The sequence below is a fragment of the Hyaena hyaena genome, unplaced genomic scaffold (genome assembly GCF_003009895.1).
Source record: "Hyaena hyaena isolate Hyena2069 unplaced genomic scaffold, ASM300989v1 scaffold_42, whole genome shotgun sequence".
Lineage (NCBI taxonomy): Eukaryota > Metazoa > Chordata > Mammalia > Carnivora > Hyaenidae > Hyaena > Hyaena hyaena.
In genome coordinates, this window is record NW_024080674.1 from 4,902,075 (window position 1) to 4,916,591 (window position 14,517).

Genomic DNA, 14,517 nt, shown 5'->3' on the forward strand with positions numbered 1-14,517 from the left:
TCAGGGTTCAGCATAAAGCAAGATTTAATATTCATTACAAGATGGAATTTGTGACAAGTTCAAAAGGAAAACTTGCTTTAATGTAGCTCTGCTCGGATGTCTATGTGATTTCCTCAGAAACACTCCTGGGCTGAGCCAGTTTGGAAAATGCAGTTCAAAGCAGTGTCACACTGGCCGCCTGAAGATATCCCTGGAGATACTGGAGCGCTTCTGCATTGAGGCTGGTGCTCACCATCGATGGAACCTATAAGACACATACTGATTGTTGGAGATCTTAACGAACCAACACAAGCCCCATCTTCTACCCCCTCTATGGAAGAAGTGCCACAGGTTAGGAAGGGCAGTCTGTCACCAGGGACTCTTACAGGGATTCCTAAAGATACCAAGTGCTTCATGCCTTTAAAACTGGACAGGTCTCCGGGCACCTGGGTGGTTCTGTCAGTTAAGTGTCTGACTTTGGCTCAGGTCATGATTTCATGTTGCGTGGGTTTAAGGCTGGTGTCGGGCTCTGTGCTGACAGCTCGGAGCCTGAAGCCCTCTTCAAATTCTGTGTCTCTCTCTCTGCCCTTCCCCTACTCGTGCACACGCACTCTCTCAAAAAATAAACATTAAAAAAAAAACGAGACAGGTCTCAGAAGCAGTTCCATAAGGAACTGCTGCTCTTCAGTGTGGTAGAGGTACTGGGGGGGGGGAAGACTAAAAAATATGTATGCATTGCTGACCAATAAGGACTTTTTTTTTAAAGACATATGGATTAAATAACCTGCTGCCTGAGAAACAAATGATACATGGTTGGCAGAACGCTGGTCATTTTTGAAGGTCAGCACACGATGGTTCTGTGTGCTTGAGGTTTTTCATAATAAAACAATAAAAATTATCAGGTAATCTAGAAGGCTCTGTTAAAGATGATAGCTAATATAACTCCACAGCCATTACTAGGTTTTACTCCATGATCCATTCTTTAATTTCTGAGTATGTTGTGGTTAAAAAAAATAAAAAATGCCTACATTTCAATAAAGGATTATTTCAATCTGGGAAATAAACACCTTTCTAATCAAAGGGTTTTAGGTGGCCTGGATAGCTCAGTCACAAGAACATGTGGCCCTTGACCTCAGGGTCTTGAGTTCAAACTCATGTCAGGTGTAGAGATTACTTAAATAATACTTTAAGAAAAAGGGGGGGCAGTGGTTATTACCCTGCTTTGTCTTTACTCTGAAAATCATCTGCTTAAAATCTATTTCTAGCACATCATTTTAACTACAGAAAATGAAGGCCTAACTATAATTCACTGGGATGTATGACATGCTGACCAATGAAGACATGCACCAGAATAACTATGAAAGTCTCCACTACTCAGAGTTCTGTGACAACAGTCACTTACCCTTCCTGGACAGGCAGTAGACAACTTGTGAAGTGACTGTGCCAGGTGAATTTTGGGGTTATTTACCATCTGACCTACAGGATCATGCTCTTTTTTCCCGGCAAATGCCAGCTGTGAGAAGGCAGTCTGATATCCTGGTGTATCTTCTATGTCAATAAAATGTTCTTCATCAGGAATGGTATCATCTTCAGGTAACTCAAAAAGGCCAATGAGGGACTGTAATAGAGGAGTCCTGGATTTGAAGAAAGCAACAGGTGAAAAATTAGATCTTCAGAAATATTCACTTCAACAATAAGCAATTCTTCAGAGATGCAAAATTAGAGACCCCCAGTCTAAAGAGTAGTAAGGGACCTCTAAAATAGAAGGGAAAAAAGCCCCAAATCATCAGATCCCTTTCTGGAAGAAGTGGCCTAAGTGAACTCAAAATGAGGAAAGGAGATGCAAGAGGTTGAGAAAAGCCAGTAATAATAGACACCAAGCACATGCATGTAATAAATTCTCTTAGCCTATTCGATTTCTCCTTTAAAAAAAATTTTTTTAAGTTTATTTTTGAGAGGGAGAGAGACAGAGTGCAAGCAAGGGAGGGGCAGAAAAAGAGGGAGGCACAAAGCCTGATGTAGGGCTTGAACCCAGAAGCTGCAAGATCATGACCAGAGTGGAAGTTGGAGGCTTAACTGACGGAGCCACCCAGGTGCTCCAAATATTCCTTTTAACAATTTAGGCCAGTTCAGTTGGGTGTCTGTCACGAACAGTCCTAGGGATAATGCAGACAAGGGACTTTCACCAGATTCTCATGAGCCCCCTCCAATAAAGTTTAGGAAGCAAGAACAAGAAGTTTCTAGGCCTAAGGATGCCTGGGTAGATGAGTCAACTGAGAATCTGGGCTCTTGGTCTCTCACCTCAGGTCATGATCTCACGGTTTGTGTGACTGAGCCCCGCGTCAAGCTCTGCACTGGCAGCACGGAGCTAGGCAGGTTCTGTCTGCAACCTTCCCCCACTTGCTTGCCCTCTCTCACTCTGTCAAACATTTTTTAAAAATTTTAAAGTTCTTTCTAGGCCCAGAAGGACCCAAATGTCCTGTCTTGGATCTGATGGTTGCTAGTGGAGAACCTGAGACCAAACCCAAGTCTCAGCTGTCAAGAGAATAAGCCTGTGTGATTTTGTAGTCACAAGTGAAGGAAGCTGTAATTTCTAACAACTTTACTTACCATAGCTTGGTGTACTCTGTGTCCATCATCGGAGGACATTCCGTTAGTAATTTGGTTATGCCAACTGCACAAATCTTTTTCTCAACATTTCCAGATACTTTCTGAATTTCAGGAATAATGATTTTTTCCAAAACCATCCCAAACATTCTATTAAAAGAAAACTTTACGTTAGACTAACACTATAATTACACTATGAAATTCTTAGATGTTATTTACGCTGACTCCTTAGGAATATAAAAAATCAAAATAACAAGCTGGTCAACTGAATCGGCTGAGTCCTCGAGATGCCAAAACAACAACAAAACCTCAGACCTCAACTCCAGCCAAGCGCTGCCAACAACTTCTGTAAAATACTCTTAATGACTGTGCTCAAAGAGAATCTTCATGGCCACTTTTTTTTTTTGTTTTGTAGGTTTTTCTAAAAAATTACTCAATGAAATTTTGAAAAATTAGATATTAGAAAACAGATAAGCAGGGCTCCTGGGTGGCTCAGTCCAGTAAGCATTCAGCTTCGGCTCAGGTCCTGATGTCACAGCTCATGGTTTCAAGCCCTGCATCAGGCTCTGTGCTGCCAGCTGGGAGCCTGTAGCCTACTTTGGATTCTGTGTCTCTCTGTCCCTCCCCAACTTGGGCTCGGGCTCTCTCTCAAAATAAATAAACATTAAAAATTTAAACAAACAAAAAGATCAGCAAGGGAAAGAAGAAAATGAATTACCCATAACCCCACTATCCAGCAGTAACTAGTTTCAACATTTCTGAATTAGAAACTTCCAACTCTATGTTTACAGACCTGTACCCATGTAAATGTTAGGCTATATTAAAAAATTAAAAGATTTGGCCAACAATTCTAATATGTTGTTGTAAACATCCAGAAATAAAGTTTTTCATGATAATAAATTAAGGGAAAATCCTCAGTGTATACTTTACTACAGATACCTGAAGTAGAAATAGTGGGTTATCGAAGATACTGGAAATTTCAGCTCTAGATAAAATAAAAGTGTGCATATTTCTTACTCTATATATAGCAAGAGCATGCCCGTTTAGGTACCCACAAACAGTTCATGAAATGGATTTCCTCATCAGCCTCTCCTACTGGGAAGCATATTCTCTGGTGTGACATTTCAGGTTAATTATTTTTTACATTTCAGGCAATCTGGACTTTGGGGGATACAATAGCAATACAGGGATCTAACTTGAATTTTGCCTCCAAATTGTTCTATTTCTTTCTATCCTTCCTTTTCTTATTAAATGGGAAATGCCACCAAACTACACTCTGTATCTACACTGAGGGTGAAGCAGGCTCCTGGAGACAACCCTAAGCATCGGTAACAGAGAAGACTGGCTGGCAGAGGTGGGGGAGAAAAATGTTTTGCAGGGATTTTCTTCTTTGCAATTTAACAGTCCTAAGAATATTTTGAAAACCAAGAACTATGAAACCATGTATAAAATAGAAATACTGGTTTGTGCTAAAAGAGGTCCATTTTTTTGCTTTAAAAAATAAATCATAGGAGCACCTACCTGGGTGGCTCGGTCTGTTAAGTGTCTGACTCTTGGTTTTGACTCAGGTCATGATCCACGGTTTGTGGGACTGAGCTCCTTATGGACAGCACAGAGTCTGCTTGGGATTCTCTCTGCCCCTCTCCTGCTCATGCACACGCTCTCTCCCCCAAAATAAACAAGTTTTTTTCTTATTTGTAATAAATAATAAAAACAAACTTACTTTGGTTGTATATCATCAAATATTTCTTGCAGCGCCAACGCCCCATACTTTATGCAATACAAATTAATAAAGACTAAGAAGCCTGTTGAAAGGAGATGCAGAATATCAGTACAGAGGCCCCACTGCGCGGAACAAGCAATTCAGCACTGAAATCCGCCAAGTGAAATATTCACAATCATTAAAACCAATGGCCAACTGTGGCATCAATATGTGCCTTTCTTATACAGTTTAGACATCTAGTATAGACAAAAAGTGGTCTGATATCTAACCTTAGAAACCTCTGGAACACAATATATTTGAAAGTGACTTCATGTTTGGAGAATACAAACATCTTAAAATATTTTATATGCAAAGCTTATAACTTGATAAAACATTTATATGTACCCAGAAAATCTAAGAGTTTTAGCTATCTTCCTTAATTATTTCTGTAGGAATAGCCAAATGATTTTACTTACTCTTGATAAACTTTGTTGTTTTGGAATTTTGAAGTCTCTGGAATAGCAGAATGAAGATCTGCTTCCTATACTGATCAACAGAATCACTGAAGAATTGAATAAAAGCAACAATGTATCAATTCAACATCATCTTAGTACCTAACAGTGCTTGAATAATCCTGGTGAGGCTTTATACTCATACTCACGGAGGCATGTGCTCTATTATACTGTTTAGAAGATAAAAACCTTGGTGGTCATTGGCTTTGGATGCAATTAGCTTCTGGAACACACCTAATAACCCAGGCTACAACAAATTAGATCAAATAATCAGTTAATGAGATAAGGAATATTTTTTGAGAAGTTACACATTAAACATGTGATGTCTTGGAAAAGGGTAATGCTATAATAATGTTTTTGCTTCCATTTTTACTTCTGAAATGCAGAGATAGTATCCCATCGCAATAAGCCTTTAAGGTTAAGATCTTGAAATTAACCTACTTGACTCTCTTTATTTTCCACCATAGAGATAATTAAAGGATACCTAACTATAATAAAATCTACAGTAGTATTTTCTACTACTACTTCCCTCATTATTATATTTTAAATCAAGAATTTAAAAAAAAATCTACCATCCTCAGTTTCAGCTACCTCAGAAACTTGCATCAAAATAAATTGCACTCACAATTTTGTCAGCGGCAGCACTTGCTATGGTGTTTGAACCACGTTCCAAGAATGCTTGGAGAAGCCTCACTAGAGCAGGAATGTTTCCTGTTCTTTCCCAAAGCACCGGCTGAAGGAGATGAGGAAATAAGGCCATATAGGAAGATGGGATGTCATTTTTATGTGTTTCCAGAAGCAAAGACATCACTTGAAAGACATATGGAATAAATTCTGTTGATGAAAGTAAACACAGAGTTGTCAGATTCAAAAGGTAATGGCTCTCATACAAAAGGTGCACACCTCTTAGGCAGAGGCTGCGTTTTATTAACCCCTTTAATAGCTTTATTCAGGGACGCCTGGGTGGTTCAGTTACACGTCTGATTTTGGCTCAGGTCATAATCTCACAGCTCATGAGTTCAAGCCCCACATCAGGTTCTGTGCTGACTGCTCAGAGCCTGGAGCCTGCTTTGAATTCTGTGTCTCCCTCTCTGTATTCCCGTCCCCCACTTGCATGTCTCTCTCTCTCAAAAACATTAAATTTCTTTAAAAAGTTGTATTCAGTAATAAAGAAAATAACATCCTTTAGCTTACCTTGTACATCATTTTGTAAAATTTCAGTAAACACAAGAAATAAAGCCTCCTCAAAATTTACAACAGCAGCAGGGTTAGCTTTGCAAGTTATTCTTATGGATAAACATATTGCTTCAAACATGTAGTGATTGAAGTGAGGTTTGCTCGGGTTCTGAAATTAAAAAAAGAAAGCTTATTCCTAAGTGACTATACTAAATATATAAAGTAAAACACACCTACTCTTTCTAAAACATATTAAAAGGCCATTTTTTTTTAATGTTTTTTTTTTTAAATTTATTTCTAGGAGAGAGAGAGAGTGACAGTGTGAGCAGGGGAGGGTCAGAGAGAGAGGGAGTCACAGACCGAAACAGGCTCCAGGCTCTGAGCTGGCAGTCAGCACAGAGCCCGACGCGGGGCCCAAACCCATGAACTGCGAGATCATGACCTAAGCGAAAGTCGATGCTTATCCGACTAAGCCACCCAGGCGCCCCTAAAAGGCCATTTTTTAAGAAAACCAGTATTAAAGCCATCAATTACACTTGCCTACATATATGTTGAAGTTTTATATGGACTTTAAAATTCAGAAAATAATACTAATGCCATTTTCTTCAGAATTAAAAAAAATTGTTTTAATGTGTTTTATTTATTTTTGAGAGACAGGGCACGAGCAGAGAGAGACAGAGAGAGAGGGAGATACAGAATCCAAAGAAGGCTCCAGGCTCTGAGCTGCCAACACAGAGCCTGATGCAGGGCTCGAACTTACAAACTATGAGATTCCATGAGCTGACCGAAGCTGTGTGCTCAGCCAACTGAGCCACTCAGGTGCCCCACTTAGGACTTTTTTAAACGGGCAAAAGTGCACCACAAAAAGTACCTCAGGGAGCCTGAGTGGCTCAGTCAGTTGAGCATCTGACTTTGGCTCAGGTCATAATCTCACAGTTCATAGGTCATGCTCTGTGCTGAATGCTTGCTCAGAGCCTGCAGCCTGTTTTAGATTCTGTGTCTCCTTCTCTCTCTGCCCCTCCCCCGCTCACATTGTCTGTCTCTCAAAAATAAATAAATGTAAAAAAAAAAATTAAAAAACAAAAAATACCTCAAAGTCAGAGACACAAGCTTCAGCTCCCAGAGCTGTAAGGAACTTGTCCAAAACCCATGTGCTCTAGAGCCGTCACTGTAAACAGTGGTGGAAGAAACGAGCAGGGACATGTTAAGTCCTGGCTATGCCACTAGTCTTCTGTGGGACACCTTAGGCAAACCTTAAATTCTATGGGCCTCAATGTCTGTATCTACAGGGACAATACTTTTTTTGTGTATCTGATATTTTATTTACTTTCAATGTTTACTTTTGAGAGAGTGACCGAGCACGTGTGCACACACGGGGGAGAAGCAGAGAGGGAGACCGAGGATCCAAAGCAGGCTCTGCGCTCATAGCCAAGAGCCCAATGCGGGGCTTGAACTCACACACCTGGAGATCATGATGTGAGCTGAAGTCAGACACTTAACTGACTGAGCAACTAAGCACCCCTGTGTGACAATCCTACCAGTGGTTTTCAATCTTTTTACAGCAACATAACCCTATTTTCCTTCAAACAAAATCCTTCTTAAAAGGCTACCACAGAAAATAGATGAACTCAGGAGATGGTTGGCGGAGGCAGGGGAGGCCCAATGTCTCTTCTATCTTAATCTCCCAAGGCCCAGGGCAGTCCAACATCCTTACCCAAAACTCAGTGAGAAAATAATCACTGTTCTCCAGAATCCTTGTTAACACTTCTATGAATTTATCTCCTTTCCATAGAGTAATTAGGAACAGGCATCTCAAAAGAGTTTTGGCAACCTTAAAATGACCTTTATTTTCTAAAACTTAGTGTCAATAAATATGAATCAAATTATCTATAAAATTTCCTATCAAAGGAATGAAATTTACTTGGGGGAAATAAGAGTAAAAGAAGACTAGGGGCGCCTGGATGGCTTAGTCAGTTAAGTGCTGGACTTCGGCTCAAGTCATGATCTCGCAGTTCATAAGTTCAAGTCCCACGTGGGGCTCTGTGCTGACAGCTCAGAGCCTGAAGCCTGCTTTGAATTCTGTCTCTCTGTGTCCCTCCCCCACTCATGCTCTCTCTCTCAAAAATACACAAACATTAGGGGCGCGTGGGTGGCTCAGTCAGTTAAGCGTCCGACTTCGGCTCAGGTCACGGTCTCACGGTTTGTGGATTCGAGCCCCGCATCGGGCTCTGTGCTGACAGCTAGCTCAGAGCCTGGAGGCTGTTTCGGATTCTGTGTCTCCCTCTCCCCCCCCCTCTCTCTCTCTCTCTGACCGTCCCCTGTTCATGCTGCCTCTCTCTCTCAGAAATAATTAAAAAAAACAAAAACAAAAGCAATTAAAAATAAACAAACATTAATAAAAAGAGTAAAGAAGACCAGACACAAAGGACCACACCATTTTACAGAAGTCTAGTCTTTGTGTCCACTTGGTACAAAGCCTGCTTTCCTCCATCTAAGATCATTTCAATCAATCATCTGTACTTTTTCAATTTTACTCAATGAAACATGTTACTTTTAAAGTGAGAATAACTTAAATGAAATATTTTCAAGTTTCCAGGCCTGCACTTAAAGGCAAGTACCACTAGGTCTCCAATCTAGTGACTCCCCACACTTCTCAAAAGTGTATTAACTGATGGTCAGGAAGAATTCAGGGAACTTTTCCTGAGCCCAGTCTACTGCCAGGGAATTCTGAGGATCAAACAGTTTGGAGCATAAGTTAAAAAGCAACTGCACTTTTAAAACTGTTCTTGTTACCTTACTAACAGCTAATAGCTTCTGTGTAAGCTGAGTGATGAGGGTAGGGATGTAGGGGATTATGGCTTCTTGTAGGAGGGAAAAACTTCTCATGATAGCTGTAAAATATAAAAACAGCAAAAATAAATAGTTTACCTTCAGAACAAAATAGTGATTAAGGAAAAAAGCCCACTGATTCATCACCAAAATTTTAAGACCCTTAGGCAAACCCCAGACAGCTCTCTCTATTTAAGAATAACCTAAATTTCCTTTCACTTTAAAATTAGGCCAGGGACTGACAACAAAGTCTGGCTAGCTAGGAAATATTACTTTCAGAAGGCCTAAGGCTTAAAAGAATTAAAAAAGGGACAAGAAAAAGTAGTGACTGAAGAGGCAGACACAGACCAGGAAGAAGGGCAGAATGATGGGGGGTTGGGAGGGAATGACAGTAGCTAGAAAAGAGTGCAGTTTCCAGTCTCTTTTGCTTAGAAATCAGTGGCAGGAAATGTTTAGCCCTAGCCTAACGGACACATCACAGCCCACCAAAAACTGAGAGAAGGCCATCTGCCCATCTCCCCTCAAAAAGAGTGATTAGGAGCCTAAGGAAATTCTAAAAATATATGTAAAGCTATGGAGATTGCGTACCGCAGGAATACAGCTCAATAGAGATGCCTAAAAACATTTAGCACTGGAGATAAAAATATTACTAAGCTTAAAATATAAATGTTTCTGCGTAAGTAAAAAAGAGGTTTACTAAGTACAGCCACTACTACAAGCCAAGTGACAGAGCATAGAAAATCATCATCTCTTGCCTCCAAAACTTTGCAGATGTTTCTCCTACCTGAAGCAGACTCACCTCCAACTAGCAAATCACTGCTTATCCCTTACCCCCTAGAGAAAGCTTCCCTGAGCTTGGTTAGGGGCTTAGAGGATGGATCAGTGGCCCTCCTCTGGGCTGGCAGAATCCATTCACTCACTCATACAACAGCACTTATTGAGAAGGTATTATATACGGGTGTTCTTGGATAGCTCAGAAACACAGTAATGAGACCACACGCCAGTTAAGCTCACAGAAATGGACATTAAACAACAGTAATCACACATCACTACTGGCGGGGGGTGGGGGGGAAGAGTACAATGCTGAAAAACACACATAGATACACACCTAGATACACTTATCCACATACATACACACATGTACACACACATACACAACACAACGCCAGGGGGCCTGACTGGCCATGAGGGAGTTTGTGTGAAAAACATCTCCTATGAGTCAGACACAGCCAGGCTCCTGGAATGTGACAGTGAGTAAGACTGAAACTGCCCCTAAAGTCAGAGTGTCAGCACAATACCCTCCTAACACAGCACCGGGCAGATGGTTTACAGCTGCCTGTGTTCCTGGTAGCAGCTCTACGAAGGCAGGATCTGTGCGGAGTCTCTCAAGGGCACCCAGGTTGCACAGCAAAGACGCAGCCTAGTGTGCCACTAAGAAATGTCTGATCTGAACTCTATCCTCAAGAAATTCAATCTAGGTATAGAAAAAGGGAGTTTGCTACTTTTTCTTTAACAAGAGGGGTATCCATATCAAACTAGGGTAGATTTTTTTCTGAAAACACTGCTTTAATATAATAATATACCAAATCTTTTCCAAGTAAAAATATCTAAACCTACCTACTTCATGGCCAACAGTATCTGGTTCATGGACTATGTAACCTGAAGTACAACTCAGAGTATTCACCCCTGTAATTGGAGATGGGATTCTTATAGTCTGTACCAGGGGAACGGCCTACCTTTCATAATATATTCATTTTCTGAAGAGCCAGGAAGTGTGAGAGCTTTGAAAAGGTTTGTTAGCAGAATCTCAACAAACGGTGCGATTTCTGCGGCTGTAAAGCTATAGATGAAAAAACAGCTTTCAGTCACTGCCAACTCTTGAGCTTGTCACTCTGGAATACCCTTGGCAACCACTAAATCACACTTCTTGGCATAAAAGCGAGCCATTTCCCACCACTGACAATCAACTGACAGCTTAGGAAAGTAACTGTTTACATGTGTTCATGTTAAGTTCCTAAAAAAAGGCACATCTGGGATCAAACACAAACCAAAAGCCAGGCAAACCCGACATCATCTAAAGCAATTCAGGTCATCCCTGGTTCCTATCTAGCACTAGCGAGAACAATACTCAGACCCTCAGGTCTCAGGTATCTGTTTTTCCTGGAGGCAGAGCAGATTCCTAACTTCTGCATGAATTCCGGGCCTGAAGACAGGTACTGCTTTGACTCACCTCAAAGGATGTCCTTTCAACCCTTAATTAGTCACTGAGAATATATGTACTTCAAATTCTTGATGAAGAAAAAAGAACCTAGAACTGTTTTCCATCTCTTAACCAAAGCTCAGTTTCAAGAAATAACACTGGTGGAAAATGGCCTGAAAGATCTGCAGATTGTCCATTCCTCTACATTTTATCCTTGGATCAGGCCAGAAGAGCTACTATCCTAGACCCTAGAGAATTACTTTCACTCAGCTGTGTATATCTCCGCAATGAGTAATAATACAAAAACAGCCATGTAGAAACAACTCTGTTACATGATGGTGCTAAGACCACTCCCTTAATGAAGGCCCATTTCTGAGATGCCTTCTGAGGAACTGTTCTAACTTTAATCTCAAGGACACTGAAAATTTTAACTGACCAAGTTCCTCTCTTTGCCTTGGTCGCCAGAAGACAGCACATAAATTTCAGGAAATTTCCTTAACTCCTGTTCAGGATCCTCTGACACCTATTTATTTTCAGTAATCTCACCCCATTACTTCCCTTTGCTCCGATTTCCTGTTTAACTTTTGGTCATTATGTATCTTTTTAGCATACTAATTCATCCGTTTAGACTGAGACACACTATAAATAAATGAGGAAAAAGTACACATTTATTTTTCAAACTACCACTGAAATTATGAATATAGTCAAAGAGATATCTGACAGCACAGAACAGTCCCCACCCCAAGCTAAAAAAAATAAAAACTGCTTAGAAGCAAATACTTACAGAGTGGCGTTGTTAGGTCCTCTCATAGTAAACAGCCTCTCAAGAGCATGTGCTGCATAAGTATGGACAACGATGCTTTCGGCCTGAAGGTGACCGATTAAGAGAGGAATAGAGACCAAAAGATGCTCTTTCGGTACCTGGAAAACACAGTAACATGCACGCTTTAACTCAATGATACTACCTTAGAGTAAAAGACAATTGGAATAGAAGGGCTTGCAGATTCTAGAAAATGTTTTTTCAGCTGTTACAACTGGGAGAAGATATGGTTGAGAAATTAAAACGAACACCACAAAATAATAATATGGATAAGCACACTAAAACATTATTATTAAGAATTATACTTTTTACTTAGGTAATTCTTGGAAAAGTTATTCAAGCCCTTTGTGCCTCATTTTCTCTTCTAGAAAAAAGAAGTGAGGCAAAGACAAGAATACTAATCTTGAGTAGAAACCTGTAAAAATTGAGAATACCCATACTCTTTAAAATAGAACAGCTTCACAAGGTTGCATGTAACCCTTGTAAATGTCTGCCAAAGACATAAAAATTATAAATCAAGAGATTAAAGAATTATCCACAGGAAATAAACTGTGGCATATTCTCTTTTTTGTTTTAATATTTTTAATATTTATTTTTGAGAAGAGAGACAGACAGAATGTAAGCAGGAGAGGAACAGAGAGAGGGAGACACAGAATCCCAAACAGGCTCCAGGCTCCGAGCGGTCAGCACAGAGCCCGATGTGGGGATCAAAGTCACGCACTGCAAGTTCATGACCTGAGCCAAAGTCGGATGCTTAACAGACTGAGCCACCTAGCCACCCCTGTGACATATTCTTACGATGGGCTACTACATAACTATTAAAAAAATGAACTACATCTACTAAAATGAGTAACTCTCAGAAAGTGTTAAGCACAAAAAACACAGGATGTACAGACCAAACCTATAGCATGATAACATTTATATAAATAAAATTTTAAGCCTATAAAGTACTACAGAATTTTTGTGGAAACAAGTATGTAGTAAAACCATAAACACACATGAGAATGCAGCTGGCCAAAAGTACAATGTGAGAAACTCTACAAGACAAATGATCAGTTTCTCCAAGAAATAACAGGAATAAGAAAGGGGAAGGAGGACCTCTCTGTTGTAAAGTAAGTGACAAGAGACAATCAGCTATCAGCAATGTGTGTACCTTGCTTGGATCCCAATTTTTATTAAAATCACTATAATATTTTTGAGACAAAGGAAAAAACTAAGCATAGTCTGGAATCCCAAGTTCTTAACAAGTCACTGTTAATTCTGTTAGATGTGGATGTCAAGTATGACTGCACAGTAGGGAGAGAAGCTGGTATACAATAAAACTCGTAAGAGATTAAGTGGTACAGAACATATAAATCAAAAGCTACTTACTTGATTCCTAAAAATCATTATGTATTTGATACCATCGGCTTTAAGGACAGGAAATTCATTCACTATTAAAAAAATAAAGCCATAGTTATTTGATTGCTAAAGACCATTACTCTTTGAAAGAGTTTGTTAACCAAAATGTCAAGTAATTAGAACTTAGTTAATTACATAAAGATCTACTATGCAGCTATTAGTAAGATTATAAGTAATTTTTTTCTCCTTTAAGTTTCATTACAAATGAACATGTACTACTTACATAACTGAAGGATCACAAACTAAGGACCATGTATCAACTTTTGCCTAGAAATGAAGTTATTCTGAATCAGAAGCATGTGTCTCTGGATAGGATTTGCTTTACTATTTATGCTACCAAAGTGAACACTGGTCAAGATTTGCTTTAAACTACTCAATTATGGGAAAATAAATTAGTGAAAAAGAATACTGGCCAATTATTAAAAATTCTTGGTGCATTAAAATATTCTCCCTTTTAGTATATTTGAAATTTCCATACAAAAGTTTTTTTTTAATATTTATTTTTGGGGGCAGGGGGAGAGAGAGAGAGAATATGAATTCCAAGAAGGCTCCATGCTGTCAACAGAGCTCAATGCCGGCCATGGTTCCACTAACAGTGAGATCAAGACTTGAGCTGAAATCAAGAGTCGGACACTTAATCAAATGAGCCACCCAGGTACCCCCAAAGTTCTTTTTTTTGAAGGGAATACCTTATGTATCTTGATTAAGATACATAAGGTATCTTAATCAATATGCTTTCATAAACAGAGAAAATTATCCTTAATATTTATCAATTTCATGTACTTAAATTTACTTTGTTAAGATTTCAGTTTTTAAATAAGGAAAATAAAAGTATAATTCCTACAGGAATTTGTAGCTGAGCTACAAATTGAGTTTTAGCTGCTCCTATTTTCCTTCTAAACAAGCAACATCTTCTTTAGACAGTTCATTTCAACTGGGCAAGATCTGGGAAAACCATTTGAGATTTTATTCAGTAAAAGAAAATAACTGCAACAAGGATAGGAGCCATTTTTTTGAGTATCATGGTGATACAGAATAACTATTGCGACTTTTGCGATAATGTGAGTTATTTTATAGTATAAAATAACAAGGCAGAGGTGCCTGGCTTGGCTCAGTTGGTAGAGCATGTGAATCCTGATCTCAGGAGATCGTGAGTTCAAACCCCACGTTGAGTGCAGATTACTTAAAAAACAAATAAACAATAGCACAAGTAAAAAGTGTTGTAAGCTGCATAAAAAAGTTTTAACAGGGGAGCCTGGGTGGCTTAGTCAGTTAAGCTTCCCAAATCTTG

The 14,517-nt window shown here is 39.5% G+C and overlaps 1 protein-coding gene across 1 annotated transcript in view; it reads right to left on the reverse strand.

Moving 5' to 3' along the window:
• CSE1L (chromosome segregation 1 like) overlaps window positions 1–14,517 on the reverse strand; it is a 44,506-nt gene continuing 29,989 nt past the window's right edge. Inside the window, exons 14-25 of the mRNA XM_039229993.1 lie at window positions 13,197–13,258; window positions 11,790–11,926; window positions 10,542–10,645; window positions 8,770–8,867; window positions 5,995–6,145; window positions 5,426–5,634; window positions 4,950–5,047; window positions 4,765–4,850; window positions 4,310–4,391; window positions 2,590–2,736; window positions 1,382–1,613; window positions 1–244 (exon numbers count right to left, since the gene is read on the reverse strand). Coding sequence (XP_039085924.1) covers window positions 155–244; window positions 1,382–1,613; window positions 2,590–2,736; window positions 4,310–4,391; window positions 4,765–4,850; window positions 4,950–5,047; window positions 5,426–5,634; window positions 5,995–6,145; window positions 8,770–8,867; window positions 10,542–10,645; window positions 11,790–11,926; window positions 13,197–13,258 — 1,496 coding nt within the window. The 3' untranslated portion in view covers window positions 1–154. The remainder of the gene's footprint in view (window positions 245–1,381; window positions 1,614–2,589; window positions 2,737–4,309; window positions 4,392–4,764; window positions 4,851–4,949; window positions 5,048–5,425; window positions 5,635–5,994; window positions 6,146–8,769; window positions 8,868–10,541; window positions 10,646–11,789; window positions 11,927–13,196; window positions 13,259–14,517) is intronic.